This window comes from Microplitis mediator, chromosome 1 (assembly GCF_029852145.1).
Source record: "Microplitis mediator isolate UGA2020A chromosome 1, iyMicMedi2.1, whole genome shotgun sequence".
NCBI classification, from domain to species: Eukaryota; Metazoa; Arthropoda; class Insecta; order Hymenoptera; family Braconidae; genus Microplitis; species Microplitis mediator.
This window is the reverse complement of record NC_079969.1, coordinates 28,304,172-28,328,871: the sequence shown is the minus strand read 5'-3', so window position 1 is coordinate 28,328,871 and position 24,700 is coordinate 28,304,172. Positions and strand designations below refer to the sequence as shown.

Below are 24,700 nucleotides of genomic sequence, written 5' to 3'. Positions count from 1 at the left end.
GCAGCAATTAAAAATTTTCGGATTTTATTTTCTACAAATAATTGAAAAAAATAAAATTAAAATATGCACATGTAGAAAATTTAAAAAACTATAAGTTCAATTTTGCAAATATTTTTTTTTTAATAATTTACTATTTTGAATGAATTTCAAAAATTATTAGACGGTTAATTTCAGTATCATAATTTTGTAATGTGTACATGAGTGTGAATGTAGCAGACGTCAGGAAAATTTAAAATTATAAATAAATAGAGTAAATAATTAATAAAATAAAATTTCAAAAATTTCACTCATAGATTTTTTAATTTTCTACGTGTGCATATTTTTAGTTTTTTTTTTTTTGCAATTGATTTGCAGAAAAAAAATATGATCCTAAAGTTAGCAGACAATTAAAAATTTTCGGATTTTTTTTTCAACAAATTAATTACAAAAAAATAAAAAATAAAAATATGCATATGTAGAAAATTTAAAAAACTACAGGTGCAATTTTTCGAAATTTTTTTTTTGTTTATTCTACCGTCTAAAATAAAATCCAAAAATTATTAGACGCCTGCTAACTTCAGTATCATAAAAAAATTCGAAATTTTAAATTGTCTCTGCTAACTTCAGGATTATGAAATTTGGCGCCATCTGTGAGACTGAATTTTAACACTTGTGTTTATGGTGCGTATTTACTTTTTTTAAATGTCAAACATACTTGGGGTTAAGGTAAACTTCATTATAATTTAAATATTTCTATACATTATTATAAAATACTTTTATTTATATCACTAATCATTTATTTCCTTAAAACATTTTTATTTTTATTTTTTTTTTAATCCATTAAATTTCTACTAAAAGTTCGCCATTGTCTTTTGTTGATGCACCGTCCTTGGATACATATCTGCAATATAAACAAATTATTAATTAATTGTTCAATATTTTGGGAAATATAAAAGGATTCGTAATTATTCATGTCTGAGAATGTAGCAGATATGAGACAAATTATAAATAAATAGAGTAAATAATTAAAAAAAAAATATTTTAAAAAAATGCACTTGTTGATTTCAAAATTTTCTACATGTGCATTTTTTTCAAATTTTATTTTTTTAATTATTTACTCTACTAATTAATAATTTTAAAATTGTCTAATGTCTGGTACATTCATAATACTGAAGTTAGCAGGCAATTATTAATTTTCGGATTTTTTTTTAACAAATCAATTACAAAAAAACAAAAACTAAAAATATGCACGTGTAGAAAATTTAAAAAACTACAAGTGCAATTTTTTCAAATTTTTTTTTTTTTAATAATTTATCCACTAAAAAAAAATCAAAAAATTATCAGACGTCAGCTGACTTCAGTATCATGGTACATTCAAATTATGATACTGAAGTTAATGATACTGAAGTTAGCAGACGTCTAATAATTTTTGAATTTTTTTTTAGACGATAAAACATTAAAAAAAAAATATTTGAAAAAATTGCACATGTAGTTTTTTAAATTTTCTACATGTGCATATTTTTATTTTTTATTTTTTTGTAATTGATTTGTTGAAAAAAAAATTCAAAAATTTTGAATCGCCTGCTAACTTCAGGATCATCTGAAGTTAGCCGACGTCTAATAATTTTTGGATTTTTTTTTAGTGGATAAATTATTTAAAAAAAAATACTAAAAAAAATTGCACTTATAGTCTTTTTAATTTCCTACATGTGCATTTTTTCAGTTTTTTTTTTTCTTCAAATTTAATTGTTCAAAATAAAATCCGAAAATTTTTAATTGCCTGCTACGTCAGGATCATTTCAAATTATCCAAATACGCATTTTTAAATTTTTATTCTAAGGTAAGAGACCCAGTACCCGATCAGGGAACTAGTACCCGATCAGGGAACTAGTACCCGATCACTCCATGTATTTGTATATCTATATTTACTAAATATATCTATACAAATACCTGAGTGATTAGGTACTAGGTCTCTTACCTCACTAATATTTTTAATTTATTATTCAAAAATTTGACAATTGTCAGCTACATTGACCCTCATAATTATTTCTACCTTTTCATTTCCACATGTTGATCCTTCAGCAGCTGGTGCTGTTGCGACACATTGATCGGTTGCATTTTTTCTCGTGCAATAAAGCAAAACACACGCGCGCTCATCATGCTAAAATATTATTTATCAAATAGTTAATTCAATTATTATCATTATTTTTTATTATATTTATATTCAATTACATAACAAGCATCAAGAGCTCCTGCATGATAACATTGTTCGTCTAATGACATCAAAGTCCCGGGTAAAATTGCTGGTAGTTCCCTATTTATTGTCGGTTTATTATAAAGGCAGCGTGCCATCGGTAGCCTTTAAAAATAATTAAATAATTAATAATTTTAAAAAATTAACCATTCCCAAGTAACACACTTGGATTTGTGACATCTGGGGTAGATCGGTTGAAGATCGGAACGTTTTTCGCGGGAGGAAAACAAAATGAAAAGTAAAAAATTTATGATCCTGAAGTTAGCAGATAATTAAAAATTTTTGGATTTCTTTTTCAACAAATCAATCAGAAAAAAAATCAAAATAAAAATATGCACATGTAGAGAATTTAAAAAACTACAGGTGCAATTTTGTCAAAATTTTTTTTTTTTATAATTTACTGTCTAAAATAAAATCCAAAAATTATTAGACGTCTGCTAACTTCAGTATCATAAAAATTTACTAAATCTACACAGAAAAAAATAATTTCTTGGCGCAAGAAATTTTTTGTATTATAAATTGAAAACAAAAATTTTCTTGAGACAAGAAAAAATTTTTCGGTTCAAAAAATTTTTTCTTGCTCTAAAAAAATTTATTCTCGCTCCAAGAAATTTTAAGTTTTCAATTTATAATTCGAAAAATTTCTTGAGGCAAGTAAACATTTTTTTGGGACAAATAAAAATTTCTTGCACTAAGAAATCCTTTTTTTCTGTGTAGATTTCAGAAACGTTTTGTCTTATTTACATAAAGAAAAAAAAATGTACCTGAAGATCGAAACGTTTCTCGCGATACTGAAATAAAAAAACACAATGATAATTAAAAAATCTACTGGATCTAGATTTCTGAAATGTTTCGCACAGGCGCTAGTATGTCAGCCGAAAATTTGAGTCACCCCTAATTACCCCTAAAGCAGTCGAATCACAAGTTTTTTTCATTTCGTTGCGCGAAAAACGTTCCGATCTTCAGGTACATAAAAAAAATCGGCTTTAGGACCAAAAAAAATGAGTCTTGTTCTTTTAGAAGACATCAAAGTTGTCTCTGTGCTATTTGGGTTGATTTAATTGCCGGATACTTACTGTAAGTAAAATTTAAAACATTCTATAGTACAATCAGACCATCGGAAGGCTTTTCTATCAAACCGATCGCTACTCATTAAATACCCATCTTCCCATTTGCATTTAGTTGCACCTGGACCTCCGATGTAGTGGGCTGATGCTGACCCATCATGTGGCACTCCTAGTCTGTTGGATTTTTTTTTAATTTTATTTTAAATAAACTCTCAGTATATTTTCAAAACTTACATGTGAGCTAATTCATGGGCAGCAGTTGCTATTCCATTGAATCCTTCATCGTGTACGAGTGCTACTGCTTCTAAAGCTTTGGTTCCTTTATTCCATACACACGCAGATCCAAAATTACTTATACCTTAAAAATAATCATTTTTACTTTCTTGATAATAATTATTATTATTATTAATTATTTAATAGTCATGGACAATCTTCAGTTTAAAAAAATACCTCTCAGTGGGACGCATTTTGAATTATCACTTGGCAGTAGTGGCCACTCACATACTTGTAGTCTATTAACAGTAATTGTAAAAATTTATTACTTTAAATAAAATTAGTTTTTGAAATTAAATGATAATGACAGCATACTTAGTCATCAAGACCGCGATATCGTAACTACTTTTTCTAAATCTCGTTTCATTGTATAAATACTGTCCCATACTTTTCATAGCTTTGACATTTATTGCATTATCATCAACACGGAATTTATCCAAGTACGGTGTTGCGTCTTTATCCTGAGTAAAAATTATTATTATCAGTGTAAATATCCAAGTTTATCATGATATGGAAGTTAGCCGACGTCTAATAATTTTTGAATTTTTAAAAAACGATAAATTATGAAAAAAAAAAATATTAGAAAAATTGCACTTATAGTTTCTTAAATTTTCTACATGTGCATTTTTTTATTTATTATTTTTTTTTTTTAAATTAAATCGTTGAAAAACAAATTCAAAAATTTATAATTGTCTGCTTACTTTTAATAATTTTTGAATTTTTTTAAAAACGATACATTAAAAAAAAAAAATATTTTAAAAAATTGCACCTGTAGCTTTTTTAATTTTCTACTGTGCATTTTTTTATTTTTTTTATTTTTTGAAATTAAATCGTTGAAAAACAAATTCAAAAATTTATAATTGTCTGCTTACTTCAGTCTAATAATTTTGAATTTTTTTAAAAACGATACATTACAAAAAAAAAATATTTCAAAAAATTGCACTTATAGTTTTTTAAATTTTCTACATGTGCATTTTTTTATTTTTTTTATTTTTTTAAATTAAATCGTTGAAAAACAAATTCAAAAATTTATAATTGTCTGCTTACTTCGGTCTAATAATTTTTGAATTTTTTTAAAAACGATACATTAAAAAAAAAAATATTTCAAAAAATTGCACTTATAGTTTTTTAAATTTTCTACATGTGCATTTTTTTTATTTTTTGAAATTAAATCGTTGAAAAAAAAATTCAAAAATTTATAATTGTCTGCTAACTTCAGTCTAATAATTTTGAATTTTTTTAAAAACGATACATTAAAAAAAAAAAATATTTCAAAAAATTGCACTTCTAGTTTTTTAAATTTTCTACATGTGCATTTTTTTATTTTTTTTATTTTTTGAAATTTAATTGTTGAAAAAAAAATTCAAAAATTTATAGTCCGCTAACTTCAGATTTATAACCAATGGAATCTTTTAAAAAATTAATGTTTTGATTAATTAATCAATGAATTAATTATCCATAATACCCGCGATAAATTTGGATATTTGCATATTCTGCACGTGATCAAGATTAATAATTAGTACAAATATTTGAACAAATGAAATGAATTATATTTAGATAATAAAATGACAACAGAAGCAGTTCATAAATTTTTGGAATCACGTCACCGGCCATTCAATGTCAATGACATCGCATCAAATCTTCCTGAGGGAACTAAAAAACCGGCTATCCAACAGTCGTTGGATAAATTAGTAAAAGCAGGAAAAGTATTGGAAAAAGTAAATTTAAAAAAAGATTTAGTATTTATTTATTTACTTAGTGACTACTAATTATTGCAATGATTGATTAATGTCTTGTTATTGCAGACATACGGTAAAATAAAAATATATTGTATTGCTCCGGATTCAACAAAGGAACCGCATGAACTGATTCGCGTTGACAGAGAACTCAAAGCCCACGCGAATGAACTTGAGACGAAATTTCAAAGTCTTGATAGAGAAATAAAATCGCGGGAAGCGACTCTGGCAACTTTGAAAGCTACTCCAAGCTTAGAAGAGGCACAGAAAGAGTATGCGCTCATTCAGTCACGAGTTGAGCAGCTGGATAGAAAATTGAATGACCTGATGGCTGCTAATAATTCCCAGGACTTGGGAGAGAAGAAGAAAAAAGTACAAAAAAGTTACGATTTGTATTCTCGTGAGTATCATAAACGTAAAAGACTCTGCACTGATGTCATTGATTCTATTTTGGAAGGATACCCGGGCACTAAAAAAGCGCTCTATGATGAAATCGGTATCGATTTAAAAATCGTCGGTTAATTGATACATTTTTTTTTTTTGCAGTCGAAATCCATTAACTCGGATTTCATTATCTCGGAACTTCCCCTCAATCTTGACCATGCTATACATTTGTATGTGTTTATATATGTTTATATTTGCATCACTCATGTATATGTCAGAACGCATGCGCCATAGTTGACTTTTTAAGGGAGAAGGGGCATCCGTTAACTAGGAAATTCTAATAAATTTCCGGTCCTCCGTAGACTAATTGTCCGAGTTAATGGAATTCGACTGCACTGAATATAAAAAAATATTTTTTATACCATAGAATTAGTGTTCTGTTGTACCTGGAGACTGTAAATATAACAATAGTAATAAAATAATTATTTATTGCTTACCAATGCAATTATTATTGCCGCGAGATTTATATTTATTTGAGGATCTGATAGTTGTCTGTAACGCAAATCAACTCCGTGCCAAAATGCCGCCAGATATACTAGAGTTTCAGATATATCTGATCCAAATGATCTGCATTTTTAAAATAATTAATTTGTTATTCATAAAAAAAATTATTTATTTATTTACTGACTTGAATGTGTCGTAGTCCAGAATCAAAAGAATTTCGGGATATATTACGTCTTTGGTATTATTTTTTCTATCAGTTTTATTATTGATGTCCATATATTTGTTACTCGCTGGTGGATTATCTGTGGATTGGTTAATTTTTATTTTATTGATATTAATAATATTGTAAAATAGGAGGGATACTTTGGTCGGTTTTGTTGATGTCCTCACCTGGGAATATGATATTTCGGGGATTTTTTAACTTGACATTCGTCTCGTTCATTTGAAATATCACGTGGTGATTTGTTAGAAAAAATGAACCTCCCTTATGAGGCTTTGGAAATAATTTTTGATTGTAGTATGAAGCATTTTTTGTTATTATGTTTTCTATAATTCGAGATGAGAGTGATCGAATTACATAATTTTTGTTAAAAGTTCCGTCCTAAAATAAATTTATCATAAGTAATTTTTTTGTTTCACGGAAAAAAAGCAGTGGAAAAATTACAGTTTTTAGTGCAAAAACAGGAAACTTGTATAAAAAAACTACAAGTACACTGAGAGAAAAATAACTTTTAGAAGCGACAAGCGAAGTTATCTGAGTTCAGCTCGAAATATCTTGATCTTTTTTTTTTTATTTGTACAAATAAACTTGGATTTTCTTCTGTCAGGAAAATTATTCTCCTTGAAAAAAGTCTTGTATAAAACTAATAGTTACCAGATCTCAGTACGTATACACATACATACACTCGGACATTATCTCGAAATTAATCATAATAACTCCCTAGAACGTCGAAACGTCAAGATCTGTTAGAAATTCGGTTTTCGAAAATCGGACCGAAACCAATAACTTCCCGTTTTTTGGAAAATTTTCAATTTTCTTAGCGGGAAGTTAAAAAACAAAATGAAAAGTAAAATATCTACTGGATCTAAATTTCTGAAATGTTTTGCACAGTTGCTAGAATTTCAGCCGAAAATTACCCCTTAAGTCATTTTTAAGCCGACAAATTACATGCATTTTTTAAATTTTCGTTCGGCAAAAATTTTTCAATCTTTAGGTAAACAATTTATACAGTTTCAAAGTAGAGGGACTGCTGATATTTTGAACTGTAATTTTCCCACTATTTTTTTCCATGTATATTAAAATGTTTTTTTTAAGTTTTTTACTTACAAATTTATATTTTTTATACATTCCATCGCGTACAATTATCGCTGCATTATTATTTTCATCTCGATAAGCATAATAAATCTAATAATAATAATAATTATTATTATTAATTAATCAATTATAAATCTTTAGAAAAGGATTGAAAATTTATTATTTTCTATTTCATGAATAATTCGAATTAATCATTTAAAAAAAAATTAATTTTCTAAAAATTTCTTTAATCATAAAATTAATATTTTTAATTTTACATCAAAAAAATAAAAAAGTTTAACAGTGCGAAGATTTAACGATTAATAATAAATCCACTAGTTAATGATACTGAAGTTAGCCGAGGTCTAATAACTTTTGGATTTTTTTTTCAACAATTAAATTTAAAAAAAAAAACAAAATAAAAAAAATGCACATATAGAAAATTAAAAAAAGCTATAGGTGCAATTTTTTATTTTTTTTTTTTAAATTTACTTGTTGAAAAAAAATCCAAAAATTATTAAACGTCGGCTAACTTCAGTATCATTCTAGTTTTCCATTAAAAATTTCCCAACCGCAGTCTGGCAAATTTAAAAAAAATGGATAATTTGAATAAAAATAAAGTAACAACTATTTTTAAAAATGACTTACTCCATATTCATCGTACTCTGTGTAACGTACGCCTTGTGGCGACCATTTATCACTTTGTACTGTATAAACAGGTGTATGTTTTCCGAATAATAATCCCTCAGCAGGCCACAAATATAACGATATGTCATCACCAAACGCATGGAAAAATACTTCGGGATATTTTATATTTTTTTTATTCATTGAATGTAATATCGGTACTGTTTCATACTCGGGAACTATTAATTTAAAAATAAAAAAAAAGTAAATGACACTCAATATTATATATTTTTTATATTAATTAAATATATGTCTAAATAATTTACCACTATCGCGATCGGTTTGAAAAATCGATTGAATTTCATCGTCGGTCATTAACTCATGAAGCTACAAAATATTAATCAATTAATTAATTAATCAATTAACAAACAAATCACTTGAATAATTTTCCTAATGAAATATTTAATTGTTAATTATTTAAATTTACCTGATTCGATTTAACAAAATTAAATTGTAATACAGAGAACAAGAGTACCGCAAGACGATTCATTTTGAAATGAAATTGTCTTGCGTTTAAATTTTTATTTTGTTTTATAATGCAGGGAAGACAAATTATTTATTGATATTTATTGTCCATAAATTATTAGTTTGTATGATATACTGCTTATTATTTTTATCATGTTTTGTTTTTAATAACTCGACAATCAAATTATATTTTTAAAAATATTTTATTTACAATATTATTTATAACAATAAATTAACAATTAAATAGGATAGTATTTTTTTAATTTTCTTTAATTAAAGTGAGAAATTGGTGAAGGTCCAAAGTGAAAACGATTTGGGCGCCTCCTAAATGTTGGTTCAGTCGCCACCAAATCAGGAAGTGTTGTCGCATTTTTGGCGATGCAGCTCCCTCGTATACAGTGCTGTATAAATTAAATACCAAAATTATTATATTTATAATAACATCAATTTTTTTCTTCACTATTTCCGCGCCTTAAGTTTAAATTCCTGCCCTGTTCATAGGGAGGAAAGTCGTTCTTTTCTTTTATGAGAAAACAAGTAAAAATTTAAACTTTCAGATATAGATCTGGTGGAAAATTGTATACACACACAGTAAAAAAGGATTCGTCAAACTCAACACATCCGTGTGTAAAACGAACGTTTTACACTTGTTTATATGTTACTTCAACATGTTATAAGTGTTAAAAGAAAATTACACACCCATAAGTTAAAAATAAAAATTTTCCAAGAATTCTTTTGTGATGGTCGAGATTATTTTCAACATATTTTGTGTGTTGATTTGATAGTAACATATAAAAAGTGTTACTTTCGAATATAATGACATTTCTGTATGTTAAAAAATCAATCGATTACGACAGTTCAAACAAAATAAATACTGTATGTTAAGTTGACACACAAAAGTGTTAAAAATTCAACACTCAGAATTTTAACACACTTTTTTTTTACACTTTGACGATTCGTTTTTTACTGTGCACGGAGGAAGATACACACGTGGGTGGCAGTGTTACAATTCTACTCACTCACAACTTTACTCAGCCTTAACTCTACTCAGTTTTTTTTACTCAGTTATATCTTTACTCAGCTTCAACTGGACTCATGTACAGGCGGTGATCACTTCTGCCCCCCCACCATGCCCAATTTTGTCAGAGTTGGCCGAGTTTAAATAGTGAATTTGACAAAACGAATTTTCCCAAAATTGATTCCGCTGATTTGGTAACTTTGTGGATATCAACAATTAGTATAAATAGCTATAAAAACTCTAAAAATTGTAAGACAGTGCTTTTAAGTTGGTGTGGAAAAACTGAGTCGGCTGATAAAATTGAGTCCCATACAAAAGCATTGAGTGATCACCGCCTGCTCATGTATTTTAGCCTATCGATAAAATAGCAATTCTTTGTGAGTAGAGTTGTAACTGAGTAGAGTTTAGGGGATACGCTACCAGACCTCTTTCTCACACTCAGAAAAATGAACGGGACTATCTTTGTTGCACTCGTTGAGTAAATGAGAATTTTAAAACAATTTTTCTCGGAGACGAATTTGAATTTTTGAAAATACGAAATTTCTAGCCCTCTGTTAAGGTTTTAAAAAACGCTAAAGACTCTCTATTTTAGGTATCTAGTGTTTGTCCGTAAATTAAATTGGATTGAAAATCGGTTACCGTTACCCTTAAACCTGAGTAAAAAAAAAATGTAAGTAGAGTTGAGGCTGAGTAAAGTTGTGAGTGAGTAGAGCTGTAGTCTACTTCCCTTGAGTAAAGATGTTGTGAGTAGAATTGTAACACTGCCACATGGGTTATAATCTCCTACTTTCCTCCCTAGGTGTGTAATATACTATTAAAAATGTTACCATTCCATCGCCGCATTTCGATCCTTCAGCGGCAGACGATATTGCTTTACAGTACCCGCCTCCTCTTGGCATAAAACACTCGAGTTTCGTACACACTCTTTCGTCATACTAATGTTTAAAACAAAAAAATTAGTACTGTCATTTTAAGTAACATTCAGATTCTTAAATTGTTCAAGTCAAAATAATGCCGTTGCCAGAAGATAGAGATCCAGGTGATTAAATTCAATCAAGGCGTTAATTGCTCTTGTTCACTCGGTCCTCTATCAAATGGTCGTTGCAAAAAACTTTTATTAACTTACGTAGCAAGCTCTAGATCCATAGACTTTTTTGCACTGTTCATCGAGTGATAGAATTTTTCCGGGCAAGACGTTTGGTAATTTTTTAGTTCTTTGCGGCTCATTAAAAAGACAAACTGCGTCGGTTGAGCTGCGATATTTATATTAAATTTATTTTTTTTCTTAATAATTATTATTATGATTAATGTAAAAAAAATGGTCACCTGAAAAATTCATCAAGTAACCGCTTACTACATTTAGACCATAGGAAACTATTGTGACTAAACGTAACAGTGCCGGTCATAATATTTCCCTCGTATCCTGGACAATCTGACGTTTCTTCAGAACCGTCGTGTGGGAGACCTAGTCTGTGGTTATTAAAATGTTGAATTATAATAATTATTTATTATTATTACTATTTAAATTTATAATATTTAATTACAAGTGTCCAACTTCATGAGCTGCTGGGAGAATGGCACTGTAACCGCCATTATCTTCTATCATTCCTACGGCTTCAGTTACATGGTCTATAAGACTTCTGTTACATGCTCCCATTTCGAATGCATATCCTGTTTTAATTTTATTAATTATTTTTTGTAATTTAAACTTTTGGTAAACAGGAAGTTCAAAGAAAAAAAAATTTCTTGGCGCAAGAAAAATTTTGCGTTATGAAATGGAAACAAAAATTTTTTGGGGCGAGTAAAAAATTTTTTGCGCCAAGAAATTCATTTTTTTCTGTACAGAAATTCAAGTAAGACAATAAATTTTTTTTTGCAGCTTTAAAAGTATGAGTTTTTAGCAACAGCTTGTATTTTTTTTTTACCTAATGTTGATGTGTCACAATAACCATTTTCCATATTACACATGTCGTAGCTACAGAAAAAATTTTTTTTTATTATCTGTATTATTGATTATATAAATATATAAAATAATAAATAATTTTACTTTGTCATGGCAACCGCCATATCGTACATATCAAATGGAAATCTTGATTCCGTGTAGAAATATTTGCTCATATCTGTCAATGCTAAATCAGCATCAACTTCTACTTCTCCGCGACGAAAGTTTTCTATGTACGGTGTGCCGCCTTCTTTCTATATTTTATTTATTTTATTATTTATGTTTTAAATTTAAAATTCGCGGCTACGCAACATTTGACCCGAAGACAAAATACCGAAAATTAAAATATCTGGGACAAAATATCCATAAAAAAGTGAATAATCAATCAAATGAACCATCGTAAAATATATTTAGTACAGTAATTGGGTATTTTGTCGCGGGAAAATTTTCATTGGGTCAAATGTCGCGTTACCAAATTACTCAGGGGTAAGAACAGTAATAAATTTTATGAAATCATTTTTCTTTCGATTATCATTTTGGTAGAAATTTTTTTTTAAATCTTCAAACTCAGTTTTGAGTAAAAGTTTCAAAACGATACTCGAAAAAATATTTTTAATGAAATATCAAAATATTACTAAATTATAAAAAATTTCAAAATAAAAAAATTGAATTCTTTGAATTAAATTTCGAACAAATTCCGCATTAGAGAAATAAAAAAAATAACATAATTAAATATTTACTATCGATATAACGAATCCCGCGATATTTAATCGTATTCTTGGTCCACTTAATGATCGATATCTCAAATCGACAGCATTCCAAAAAGAAAGCATATACATAATAGTTGATTTGTAATCTTTGCCTAGAATACTGCAATTCAAAAAAAAAATTTAGTCGGTGTAATTATTAGTTTGATTATTTGTATCTAGAAAAAAAATAAGTAGGGTATAATTTATTCACTCGTATAAACTGTGATCCAAGATTACTAATAATTGTGGGTAAATAATTTCCGGTACACTTCGTTTACTTCTACGATGTTGAGATCTTCTTACCCTTTCTACCAGCTCTGAATAATTAATTTTAAAAATCATTCATTAATAATTAACTATAATTAATAAGTGTGCGAATAGTTCGAACATGAATTATTCCTATCGAATCAAATAATTCGAAACTTTCTGTATTATTCGAAAATTTTTTTTTGAACGACTTCAAATTGTTTGATTTTTTCTAATAAATCAAATTATTTTCAGAGGTAAATAGAACTCGGACACGAATTTCCAAAAAAATTATTTTTATATATGCAGCTTGGCCTGTATATATCCGAGTATATATATTTTTTTCGTATGGGGATCAGAATTTTTTCGATTCGAATCAAGTAATTTGAAAAATTAAAAATAATTCCCGATGAAAAAAAATTTTTATACAATTATATATAGACTATATATAATTATATATAGGCTATATATAATTGGATAGAAAAAATGGCCCGATCCAATTGTATACAATTCTATACCAATTGTATACAATTCTATTATTGCAATTATATAGAATTGTATATAATTTGTATAAAATTGTATATAATTATATAGGCTTGTATACAATTTGTATAGAATTGTATACAATTTCTATACAGTTGTATACAATTGGATCGGGCCATTTTTTGAATATAATTTTATACAATTGTATAAAATCTTTTTTCATCGGGTTCAAGCTTTCAAATTTGAAAATTACCGAATAATTCGAATCGATTCAATGCGAACTCAATTTGCACACCCCTTCCATAATTATTCTTTATTACTTTTGAAATTAGTACTCACTAATTCTGCTTGGTAGATTGTCGTCACTTGAAACTTCTCGTCGGTAAATAATATGAGGATGGGATTCCTCAAATTCGCTGTTTTCATCGGTTATACTTCTCTTCATACGGAAAAATTCATTTAAAAATCGTGGAGGTACTGGATGTACTACAAAATCGTTATGAATTTTTCCGTATAGTTTAACCCGTCCGTTATTAGATCTATACAATATAACCGACGAGTTTGTTAAGATATCCTGGTATATTTTCCCAATATTTTTGAAAGGCTTAAAAATAAATTATTTATTTATTTTAACAATAAAATTTTAAATTTCCATTTTTAATTGACTGTTTCTTGAAAACTTACGTCCTGTACTTGGCGATATTTTAAACCTTTTTTAGAAAATCTGTCGGGCCTTACAGTCCAAACGGGAGTATTTTCGCTAACTAAATATCCGTCTGTAGGATTCAAATAAACTTCGAGGCTTCGATTGAATGCATTTATTACTACTTTGTGGCTTTCATCATCTCCATTTTTTGTTGTTTCGTATGACATTGGCATAACTTCATAATAAGGAACTTGGAAAATAAATAAAAATATACAATAGTATTACGCGCATAAAGACGAAATTTGAATACTGCGTGAATTGGTATCCATATACATTTTTTTGTAACACCAGAATAGAGTACGATAAATATGAAAATTAATTTCAAATATCAGGGTTGAGAAAAAGGAATTTTTTTTATTTTTTAAGCGGTAATTACTGGTGGAAATTTTTCGGAATTTTCTCTGAAAAACTCAGTTCTAAAGTTCTAAAGACTTTTTCAAAGTTCTAAAGACTTTTTCAGTTATTCAGAGAAAAGTCCGAAAAATTTCTACCAGGAAACGCTTCGATTGAAAAATAATTTTCATTGTTATTTCCAAGTAGAGAAATTTTTTTTTATACAAAAGGAAATTTTTTCAGGCTTTTAAAATATTTCTTTTTCTTTGAGTGATTAGTGGATTGTTTTAAAAAAAAAATTTATTTATTTATTTATAAATCTCGATAATTATTGAGATGTTTCATAAAAAATATTGTGTTTACACACTTGTTGCGCTCAATAATCGGCTATCGACTGTCCAACTATTGTTTTAATTTAAATAATTTAATTAATTTTGAAGTCCGATACATTAATTATTATTACCAATGTTAATAATTAATACCCAGCATTTAAATATTAATCACGAAAAATTTTTTTAAAAATAATAATTAATAATTACCTTTATTGTATGATGGGAAAATACTCCGTCGTTCGATTCGAGTCATGCGTTCGTGAATCTTTAAAATAATTTAATTATTAAAAAAAAAATTACTCACGACAATTTATTTATTTAAAAAAAATTAAATCGTTTGAAGTTTACCTCCGAACAGTGAGATGGTGAAATTACGGTAATAATTAAAATAATTGCGCTAATCATTGCGAATATAAAATAATCAATGATGCGATTAAAAATCACGGATTACGTTTTTGAATTAAAATCGTGTTCCTGTTACTTTTTATATGATTTTTCATATCGTAAATAATCAATTAAAAATATAAATAATTACTTGAGTACATGTCAGATTATTTTCCGAAGGTTTCAAAACGTAATTTTTGTTTTTTTATTTTTACTAATTTTATTACGTAAATTAATTAACTTAAATTTATTTATAAATCACCAATAATTCATTGCCCTGTTTGTTTTAACGTAATTTGTCATTAGTGATTAATAATTTCTCAATTATGGAAATTTTCATGGCCAAAATTATTTCGTCATTATTGTAATTAAATAAAATTATGATAATTATCATCAAGGAAATAAATTCAATCAAACGAAAATTCAAGATCATTATGATTTATTTTTTTTTTATTCTTACATTTATTAATTTTTATGTTCACACTCACAATAAATTTTATTTTCCATTTGTTTCGTTACTAGATTTATCTCTTGTCAAAACAATTAGAAATTATTTATATTTTTCACGATTTTCTACACAATAAAACAATCAATAATTAAAAATAAAATAATAATAATAATAATATTAATAAATTCTACTTAAAAAAATTCTTAGCGTCATTATCGTGACCATACGTTTAATTATATATTTATATTTATATATATATTTTTTTATAATTAAAACACAAGTAAATTACAATATTTTCTATTTCAATATTTAAATAAAAAATATTTTTTCAAACAATTTTTTTTTTATTTTCATTGATAATAAAGAAATTTTTGTAACAAAAATTAGTCAAACATTAATTTAATTAATGTGATATTTTTTATGAACAACATATTTATTACGGATGAAAAAGTCGCAGAATATTTTCTATTGGCGATTAAAAATAATTTTTCAATCAAAATGAAGATAAAAAAAAATTTAAGTTTTTTGTTTTTTAAGACTTTATTTTATTAGCAGTTTTTTTTTTTCTTTTTTATTAAATTCTATCTGCAGAGGCCTTTTAGTGAGGCGCAGCAGCGAATTTTCACAGATTGTAGATGGCACAGCCACGTTCTCAGCCTGTTAATCAGCTCCGCGCAGTTTGTCGCCGTATCCACACACTCACCGTCCTCGGTTTCTAAAAATTTTAAGTATTTTAGTTATATATTTTAAGTAAATATTATAATCTGATGACGATTTACTAGGGGTGTGCAGATCAAGTTCGAATCTATGTGTAAAAAAAATTCGTTCCAAAAAAGTTCCGCGTGTGGAACAGAAGTTCTAAACATGAGACAGATTAGAAATTCGAATGAAACTTTTTTGGAACGTTAGTAATTTTGGTGGTAAAAAAAAGACTCAAAAAAGGTCTGGTAACTTTTTTTGAATTTTTTATGGACGTTTTTTTTTGTTCTATAAAAAATTCAAAAGTAGTGATTTTGGAATGTTTTGGAATTCCTTTTTTAGTCCATAAAAAAATCAAAATTGGTGATTCTAGAACTTTTTTGGAATGTCTATATAAAATTCCCAAAAAGTTCCAAAAACGTCCTTTTTTGACTCTAAATTTCCTCATAAAAACTTTTTTTTACCATCAAAATTACTAACGTTCCAAAAAAGTTCCTTTCGAAGTTCAATCTGTATATTTATTTCACATGTAGAACTTTTTTGGAACGAATTTATTTTACACGGGTAATCGAATACTTTCAAACTTTTCGAATCATTCGTAACTTTTTGAATTGTTAGAAAATTTACGAATAATTTTTGAATTCGCACACCCCTACAATTTACATATATATACATATACATTAGTTTATTATTCACACTGTAAAAAATTTGGGAAGTGAATGGAGATTTGAATAAAATCCAGATTATTCCGAAATCACTCCGCTGAAAAAATAAACTCCGTACACGGAAAGAAAATTATGGAAACGGTTCCCATAATTCTATTAAATTTTTTCCTACACCAACATAGGAATTATCACCATAAATTATTGGAGTAGTTCCTATAATTATAGGAATGTTTGCCATAATTATAGGAACAGTTCTTATAATTATGAGAATGCTACCCATAACATTATAGGAATGGTTCCTATAATTATAGCAATGGTTCCTATAATTTATAGAATTTGTTCCTATAATATTATGGGAATCATTCCCATAAATTATAGGAACCATTCCCGTAACATTATAGGAATGGTTCCTATAATAATATGGGAACTATTCTCATAATATTATAGGAATGGTTCCCATAATGCTATTGGAATAGTTCCTGTACCATTATGGGAATAGTTCCCATAATATTATGGGAATGGTTCCCATATTGGTATAGGATCTATTCCCATATATTATGAAAACCATCCCTATGATAGTATGGGTACAATTCCTATACTATTACGGGAACTGTTCCTATAATGCATAGCAAAAGTTCCCATAATTTTCTTTCCGTGTATGCGGAGTGATTTTTTTTTACTCTGGAACTCCGAGTGAATTCGGATTTAAATAAAATCCTTCATCACTCCGAATTCACTCCCGATTTTTTACAGTGTATCCTTTGTAATTATGTGTTATTGATTAATTGCTGAGTATAATAAATATGAGTGTAGACAAGAATGAGAATTTGTTGCGTGGATTTGCTTAGATGCATTTTTTTTTATTTGATGATTGATTATATCATGCCACAGGTGTCTACTGATCGAACACCTAATTCATTATCAATTGTTGCTGTTACCACGATGTTTGCATGACCTTGAGTCGTTTTTTAGACCTTTATTTAATCAGTTAAAAAAGCGGGTACACATTCATTTTTTTATTTAAATTAAAGTTGAAGGTTTTTATTTAATTTTTGAGATGTGAAATTTAAAAGTAGTCCCAGTTTTTGTACCCGGTAATTGTTAAGTAAAGATTTCATCTAGAAAATTAAACAATTTTTCTAGATGATAAGTAAATAAAATATGAGTATTGATTAAGTTGACAGTAAGAGTATCGTCATTATTTAAGTATTTCATAGTAAGAGCGTAGTGATAAGAGATAATCCATTGAAATTGAAAAATAAGAAGTTAAAATATTAAATAAAAATAAATTTATATTCAGATCCGAAAATATATAAAATAGAAGTAGAAAAGTTTATTAAATTTTGTTTTATTGTCGAATGTTCTCTTACCACGACCTGTACTCAGATGATTTTGGTCTTGAGTAGTGGACATAGTTACTGAATTCTGATATTTAGTATATCGTATATACGGATTAACTTCATTATTCAACGTATTATCATATACATTCGGTAATATTGAACTAGCTGTCGTTGAATAAGTGTGATAATTATAATACTTATTGTTATTATAATTAACACTTTTAGGTGGAGGTGTCGTTGTCGTTGACGTCGTCGTTGACGTCATTGTTGATGTCGTTGTAGGTAACGTTGTCTTATCATAATCATTGTAATTTATTTGATTATGTTCAGGAATTGATTGTGTATTATAATTATTATTGTAATAATTATCATTATTATTATTATTATTATTATTATTATTATTATTATTATTATTATTATTATTATTATTATTATAATTATATGCATTATAATAAGGAGTCGTCGAATAATACGGATTATTATTATTATTATTGTTATTATTATTATTATTGTTATTATTATTATTATTATTATAATCATAAATTGATGATGTATAGTCATATGGGTAATACGGTGTTGAATACTCATTATTTGACTGTAGTATATTTTGTGTTGTTGATTCCCATTGATACCTGTATATATTTTATTAATAAAATAGTGATCATGACAAATAAATAAATATTTAATTAAGGGCATTCTCAGAGAGTGCCCCCCACTTTTTAAAAATATGCAATGACTTTCAACTGTCATAACCGTATTAAAATTTTATTAATTAATTAAAAAAAAATTAAAACCTTAATTCAAAAAAGGACAACGTAGTCGTAATTTCGTTGAGATATAGAATTTGAAAAAAATTACTTACAATTGATATCAGTTGGGAGTTAAACGAAATTTGTTGAATAAATTTTAGCCATCAAAATTCAAAAATTCGAATTATAAAATTGACATGACGATTTTACTAAAATTTATTCAACAAATTTCGTTTAACTTCCAACTGATATCAATTGTAAGTAATTTTTTTCAAATTCTATATCTCAACGAAATTACGACTACGTTGTCCTTTTTTGAATTAATGCTTGAATTTTTTTTTAATTAATTGATAAAAATTTGATACGCTTATGACAGTTGAAAATCATTGAAAATTTTTAAAAAGTGGGGGGCATTGTCTGAGAATGGCCTTAATAACCCGTGTAAAAAAAAATTGTTGAAAAAAGGTTAAAAAAGTGTTGACTATTTTAAACTTCAAAACTTGACACAATGACGAACTTTTTTTAAACGATTTTCAAACTTATAAAAATGCACAGAAAAAAACAATTGACTTAATACTACAAATTAACATTTTTTAATGCAAAATACGTTCAGAAAAAACGGATTATGAACCATTTCTAGTCATTTTTCGTTTTAGTATATCTTAATAATATTAAGACATTTATTGATTTCACTCTTGAATTTTCGAAAGTTTAAAAAATGTTCAAAAAAAGTTCGTCGTTGTGTCACGTTTTGAAGTTTAGAATAGTCAACACTTTTTTGACTTTTTTTTAACAATTTTTTTTACACGGGAACTGTCGATAATTAATAAAAACATTTAAATGAATATCGAAGGATTGAAATTATTATAAATATTCAAGTACTTTACTTGATATTTAAATAGTAGACTAAAGACTAAATGGGATAATAAATAATCAATTAATGGTTTCGGATTAACGACTAAATTAATGTCTGTTAATAATTAGTTATTTGTTGGGAAATATTGTTATTGATTTCAATTATTACCACTCAGGCGGATGATTTATTAATAATAAAAGCTCATTTATCTATTTCTCGGTCGTTAAAACTTGAAAATTATTATTTAGCTTCATAATAAACTTCAGCGAAGTTAATAAATTATTTTTTATTATTAATTATTGAGGTGAATAGTCTATTTATTTACTTCGTACCAGTTTCTGACGGTTTTTATTTTGGAAATTATTATTTTTTATTATCAATTTTATTTTTGCTAAAATAAAACTTGAAATTTTTATTAATCTTGATAATAAATTGAATAAAATTAATTAATAAAAGCTCATAAAATAATTTATTGATTTTGTAAGTGATTAAAATTTTAGTCAATTACGCATTCGAATATTTTTTAAATTAATTATTTAAAAAAAAAATCAGAAACTGAGAAATTTTGGTTCATATTAATGTCAAAAATTTTTGTTAAATAAATAATTAAAAATAAATACCTGTAATCTGTATGATTATATTGTGAAAAAGGGCGGCTGTGTATTGCATTATTGTAAATACCCTCATGACGAACATAAGTAGGAATATTTTGCGTAGAATCTGGTATTATATTTTCGTGTTCCGGTACACATCTACCATTCAAACAGTACTAGAAAAAACAAAAACAATAAACTGATTATAATTTCTTGTAAATAAATGAGTAATACTCAAAATTAAATGTACCTGTCCATCCCCACATGGAGATCCTTCAGCAGCAGGTCTGTAAGCGACACAGTAACCTGATCCCGCGTCAAAGCAAAATAGTTGTGCGCAAACCCTGTTGTCTTTCTGTTATTTAAATTTATTATATTTAAAAGTTGTAAATTAAAATATTGATTATGACATTTAAGAATTTAATAATAAAATTTTAAACTTACGAAACATGCACTTGTGCCACGGTCCTTGCGACATTGTGCATCTAATGTCAATAATTTACCAGGTAATACTCGTGACAATTTATCGTCTTGATGTGGTTCGTTATACAAGCAGGTAGCTGTGTCTCCACTAAAAAATAATTAAATTATAAATACCTCATTTTTATTTTTATTTTCACTTAAGAGAAAAATAATAATAATAATAATAATAATAATAATAATAATAATAATTATTATTATTATTATTATTATTATTATTATTATTATTTCTGCTACTACTGCTACTACTACTATTATTATTATTACTTATATTATTAAGAGAATAAGGAAAATTTAGTTCCCGCCATATCTCTTTAAAAAAATTAGGTAATATTAGAAAGGTCTTGACTCGAATTTGTGCCTTTTTTTGGTTTAAACTCTTTTTTATTGCCAAGTATCGAAATAAATCAACTTATCTATTCGAAACCATTCCCTGATTAAACAACTGAATTCGAGCGAATTAAAAATTTTAATTCTGTTATATTCTGTCGAATTCCGCAAAACATAATTCAACTGAATTGAAAATTTGAATTTGAATTAAACAGAATAAAAGCGATTTAAAAATTTCAAATTCGTTTTAATTCAGTTCAATTCGGATTCAGAACCAGAAATTTGAGAATTATTTTCGAATTAATCAGAATTAAACCGAATAGAATTATTTAAATTCGTTTTAATTTGGACAAATTCTGGTTTTCCCGCCGAATTAGACAGAATTAATTTTTAAGTTACGTACCGAATTAACAGAATTTATCTGAATTAAATAGAATTAAAAATTTAATTCTGTTTAATTCGGTCGAATTTAGTAGTTTAATCAGGGTTTGAATAACATTTAAATTACGCGGGAAAAAGACGATCGTATTTACTTTCTTCAAATAAATTAATATTTGAATTATTCTGTCACTGAATGTAATTGTCATATATATAATTAAGAGAGTGTACCAGGTGATTTTCAAATGAACCGTTTTCACAGGTAAAGACCCAAATTATTAAACAAAATATGTCATTCGATGCGTAAACTTATTATTTATCGAATGAAATGTTTCTCGTTCGGAAATTGCAGTTTATATCTGAGAACGGCTCATTTGAAATTTCCATTTGCTAATGTAAGTGCAACAAGGACAGTTCCGTTCGTTCACATGTGTGTGAGAAAGAGAATAGATGGCACATCCTCTTAAGAGAAAATAATAAAAATTTAGTCTATGCCATATCTTCTATCATAATAAAAATTAAACAGATTTAATTGGGTATCAGTGAAAAAAAAAAATATTAGACGACTAATAAAAAATTTGACCATGCGTAAATATTTAAAAAAAAAAAATCCCATGATTATACATGAATATACTCATACATTCATACAATCATTGAAATCAATGTTTGCGGGTTAATGATGAGATTTGTCTCATTAAATTTCAATAATAATAAAAATAAACAAAAGATTTTTGAGTATAGATTTAAATAGACAGTTAAATTCAGATCATATTTTATAAATTTGGTAGTAATACTCAGACAGTAGGTTGCTTGTCATTATTATTATTATTATTATTTATATAAATATTTAAATATTTAAAATTTGATTTACAACACTCTTAATAACATCGCATATATTTATTTTTATTACCCACATATATATTTTAAATAATAACTACAAGTGTTATAAAAATTTAAAAATAGTGTGAAATAAACTTGTTGCTGACATTAATCGTGTTGTAATTCATTTAAACTTAACAACTTTATTTATAAGATTTTATATATATTTTTTTTTCTAATAATATAACATAATAATACATTGTCTGATCAAAAGTGACTTTAACAACTTCCGCAATTTAAAAATATTTAAAAGTCATTAAATTGTTATGTTATTATTCATCTTATTTTTTTCTATCGCGTTAAATTTAATAAATAACAAAATTAACGCTGGCAATAAATAAATAAGGAAGTAAATTTATCAATAATTATAATTATAATAATGTGTAGAAAAAATTTAACAATGAATAGTATTAAACATACTTAAGAAAGTGATGAAAAGATGAGACACTGCAGTGGGACCATTTAAATCCTTTCTCAGTGTGTCGAAGATCACTCATTATGTAACCGTCTTCCCAACGGCATTTTTCAGCACCTGGTCCACCGAGATAACTTGGAGGTGGTGATCCATCATGGACAGCACCCAGTCTGCGTAATAGATTACATGTAATTTTAAATTGCTCACAGAAAAAAATGATTTTTTGCCGCAAGAAAAATTTTTCATTATGAAATGGAAAAAAAAATTTTCTTCAGAGGTAACGGTAACCGATTTGCAATTCAATTTAATTTACGTACAAACATTAGAAACCTAAAATAGAGAGTCTTTAGCGTTTTTTAAAGCCTTAACAAAGAGCTAGAAATTTCGTATTTTCAAAAATTCTAATTCGTCTCTGAGAAAAATTGTTTTAAAATTCTCATTTACTCTACGAGTGCAACAAAGACAGCCCTGATTAAACAAAATGATTAAAAATGATTTAAAATGATTTGTTTTTTAATCATTTTAAATACTTTTTAATCCTTCAAATCATTTCTAATCCTGTCTCTTATGGACATTTAACGTGTGAAATCATTTTTAATCATTTTGTTTAATCAGGGAGTCCCGTTTATTTTTCTGAGTGTGAGAAAGAGGTCCGGTACCGTACCCCCTCAAGACAAGAAAAACTTCTAGAATCGGCGTAAGAAATTTTTCTGACCGTAAGAAAATTTTTGCATTCGATTCATTATGCAAAAAAATTATTGACCCGAAGATCGGAACGTTTTCCCGTACGGAAAAAGTATATATTCGGGCAAATCTAAATATATGCCGCATATATGAAACATATATTCAATTTTGCCCGTATATATTCCGGATATATACTTTTTTCGTACTGGCGCGAGACGAAAATTATAAAATTTATGTAATTTGACTACCGAGGGATAGTTGGGGGTGGCCTGCAATTTTTGGCATTTCGTTTTTTTTAATTTTCGTTCTGCGAAAGACCTTCCGATCTTCAGGTACGTAAAAAATTTCTTGGGGTAAGTAACAAATATGTTATATTATATAATAAATAAAAATAAGTATATAAATTGATTATTATGTTTGTAATATTTATAAACTTTTACATATATTTTTATCACTCTATTATAATTTAAATAAGACGAATAGAAAGTTTAACGACTTACAAATGACCGACTTCGTGAGCGGCTACGATAATTCCACTAAATCCTCCAGTGTCCTCGATAATAGCGACTGAATTGACCTTCTCCAGACGCTTGTTAACAACACAAGCACCACCCACATAAGCGAATCCTGCGTGGAGAAAGTTTATTACATATTTTTTTCCCTCAAATGATAGTTATTAATATAAAAATTATTTTTTTTTATTTTCAAACTAAACAATTATTTAAAAAAAAAACAATTTAGTTAATTTACTACTTTGTGTTAAAAATACCAAAGCAGTATTTTTTAAATTATGATAATTATTATTTTTGATTATTTTATTAATAGAGTTAGGATGTTATTAATTATAATTGTTATGGTTTAAAATAACGGAAATTTTTAAAATTAATTTTACATTTGAAAGCCATGCTAGTGGCCGTCGTAAGCTAAGTCATGCGTAATTTTGTGAAAATAAATATAAAAGTTGATATTCATCTCAAATTTTTTCGGAAATAAATTTTTTGTATTTTATTTAGTCACTCACGTGAGAAATAGAGAAACTTACCGTCTTGTATCCTTTTATAACGACAGTATATTCGTAGGTAAACAAAATTATGACATGTATCAGAATAGTTTATAGTAGAGACAATAAATAAGTTAAATAAACGTGCGTACACAGAAAAAAAATGATTTCTTGGCACAAGAATTATTTTCTTGATCCAAAAAAATTTTTTTGAGCCAACGCTAGTGGAAATTTTTCAGACTTTTCTCTGAAAAACTCTAAAAGTCTTTAGAAATTTAGAACTGAGTTTTTCAGAGAAAATTCCGAAAATTTCCACTAGAGACCCGTGTAAAAAAATTCGTTCCAAAAAGT

The 24,700-nt window shown here is 27.0% G+C and overlaps 4 protein-coding genes across 8 annotated transcripts in view; 1 reads left to right on the top strand and 3 right to left on the bottom strand.

Moving 5' to 3' along the window:
- The first annotated feature begins 629 nt into the window (after nucleotides 1–629).
- On the top strand, nucleotides 630–6,186 carry LOC130666132 (homologous-pairing protein 2 homolog). Its single transcript, XM_057466931.1, has 3 exons — nucleotides 630–705; nucleotides 5,131–5,291; nucleotides 5,379–6,186. Exons 2-3 carry the CDS (start codon nucleotides 5,139–5,141, stop codon nucleotides 5,829–5,831), a joined length of 606 nt encoding a protein of 201 aa, XP_057322914.1. The 5' UTR covers nucleotides 630–705; nucleotides 5,131–5,138; the 3' UTR covers nucleotides 5,832–6,186.
- On the bottom strand, nucleotides 744–8,745 carry LOC130665922 (A disintegrin and metalloproteinase with thrombospondin motifs like). Its single transcript, XM_057466572.1, has 14 exons — nucleotides 8,603–8,745; nucleotides 8,442–8,502; nucleotides 8,140–8,354; nucleotides 7,525–7,602; nucleotides 6,588–6,798; nucleotides 6,382–6,499; nucleotides 6,191–6,320; nucleotides 3,889–4,034; nucleotides 3,751–3,812; nucleotides 3,535–3,658; nucleotides 3,310–3,474; nucleotides 2,212–2,338; nucleotides 2,033–2,140; nucleotides 744–880 (listed from the first exon to the last, which is right to left on the bottom strand). Exons 1-14 carry the CDS (start codon nucleotides 8,663–8,665, stop codon nucleotides 812–814), a joined length of 1,677 nt encoding a protein of 558 aa, XP_057322555.1. The 5' UTR covers nucleotides 8,666–8,745; the 3' UTR covers nucleotides 744–811.
- Nucleotides 8,746–8,835: 90 nt separating this feature from the next.
- LOC130665995 (A disintegrin and metalloproteinase with thrombospondin motifs like) lies at nucleotides 8,836–15,026 on the bottom strand. The gene is made up of 13 exons (XM_057466665.1): nucleotides 14,798–15,026; nucleotides 14,657–14,714; nucleotides 13,763–13,974; nucleotides 13,418–13,682; nucleotides 12,561–12,666; nucleotides 12,341–12,470; nucleotides 11,706–11,854; nucleotides 11,584–11,633; nucleotides 11,203–11,329; nucleotides 10,985–11,128; nucleotides 10,785–10,911; nucleotides 10,486–10,593; nucleotides 8,836–9,041 (listed from the first exon to the last, which is right to left on the bottom strand). The coding sequence occupies exons 1-13, from the start codon at nucleotides 14,852–14,854 to the stop codon at nucleotides 8,910–8,912; spliced, it is 1,665 nt and encodes a 554-aa protein (XP_057322648.1). The 5' UTR covers nucleotides 14,855–15,026; the 3' UTR covers nucleotides 8,836–8,909.
- Nucleotides 15,027–15,820: 794 nt separating this feature from the next.
- Nucleotides 15,821–24,700, bottom strand: part of LOC130665655 (A disintegrin and metalloproteinase with thrombospondin motifs like) — a 100,701-nt gene continuing 91,821 nt past the window's right edge. For 4 of the 5 annotated variants that reach the window (XM_057466256.1, XM_057466417.1, XM_057466167.1 and 1 more), the window contains 7 exons: nucleotides 23,850–23,976; nucleotides 22,671–22,835; nucleotides 20,628–20,754; nucleotides 20,434–20,538; nucleotides 20,211–20,359; nucleotides 18,016–18,617; nucleotides 15,821–15,996 (listed from right to left, as the gene is read on the bottom strand). In XM_057466256.1, coding sequence (XP_057322239.1) covers nucleotides 15,863–15,996; nucleotides 18,016–18,617; nucleotides 20,211–20,359; nucleotides 20,434–20,538; nucleotides 20,628–20,754; nucleotides 22,671–22,835; nucleotides 23,850–23,976 — 1,409 coding nt within the window. In that variant the 3' untranslated portion in view covers nucleotides 15,821–15,862. The remainder of the gene's footprint in view (nucleotides 15,997–18,015; nucleotides 18,618–20,210; nucleotides 20,360–20,433; nucleotides 20,539–20,627; nucleotides 20,755–22,670; nucleotides 22,836–23,849; nucleotides 23,977–24,700) is intronic. The other variant, XM_057466496.1, reaches the window with a different exon arrangement.

Bases quoted from the DNA above. Each gene is read 5' to 3' on its own strand.
- LOC130666132 (XM_057466931.1), top strand. From the start codon at position 5,139: ATGACAACAGAAGCAGTTCATAAATTTTTGGAATCACGTCACCGGCCA. The intron at 5,292-5,378 runs GTAAATTTAAAA...TTGTTATTGCAG, and splicing joins CAGGAAAAGTATTGGAAAAA to ACATACGGTAAAATAAAAAT.
- LOC130665922 (XM_057466572.1), bottom strand. From the start codon at position 8,665: ATGAATCGTCTTGCGGTACTCTTGTTCTCTGTATTACAATTTAATTTT. The intron at 8,503-8,602 runs GTAAATTTAAAT...AATATTTTGTAG, and splicing joins ATTTTGTTAAATCGAATCAG to CTTCATGAGTTAATGACCGA. The intron at 8,355-8,441 runs GTAAATTATTTA...TTAAATTAATAG, and splicing joins TCAAACCGATCGCGATAGTG to TTCCCGAGTATGAAACAGTA.
- LOC130665995 (XM_057466665.1), bottom strand. From the start codon at position 14,854: ATGATTAGCGCAATTATTTTAATTATTACCGTAATTTCACCATCTCAC. The intron at 10,912-10,984 runs GTGACCATTTTT...TAAATATCGCAG, and splicing joins TTACTTGATGAATTTTTCAG to CTCAACCGACGCAGTTTGTC. The intron at 9,042-10,485 runs GTAACATTTTTA...TAATTTATACAG, and splicing joins CGAAATGCGGCGATGGAATG to CACTGTATACGAGGGAGCTG.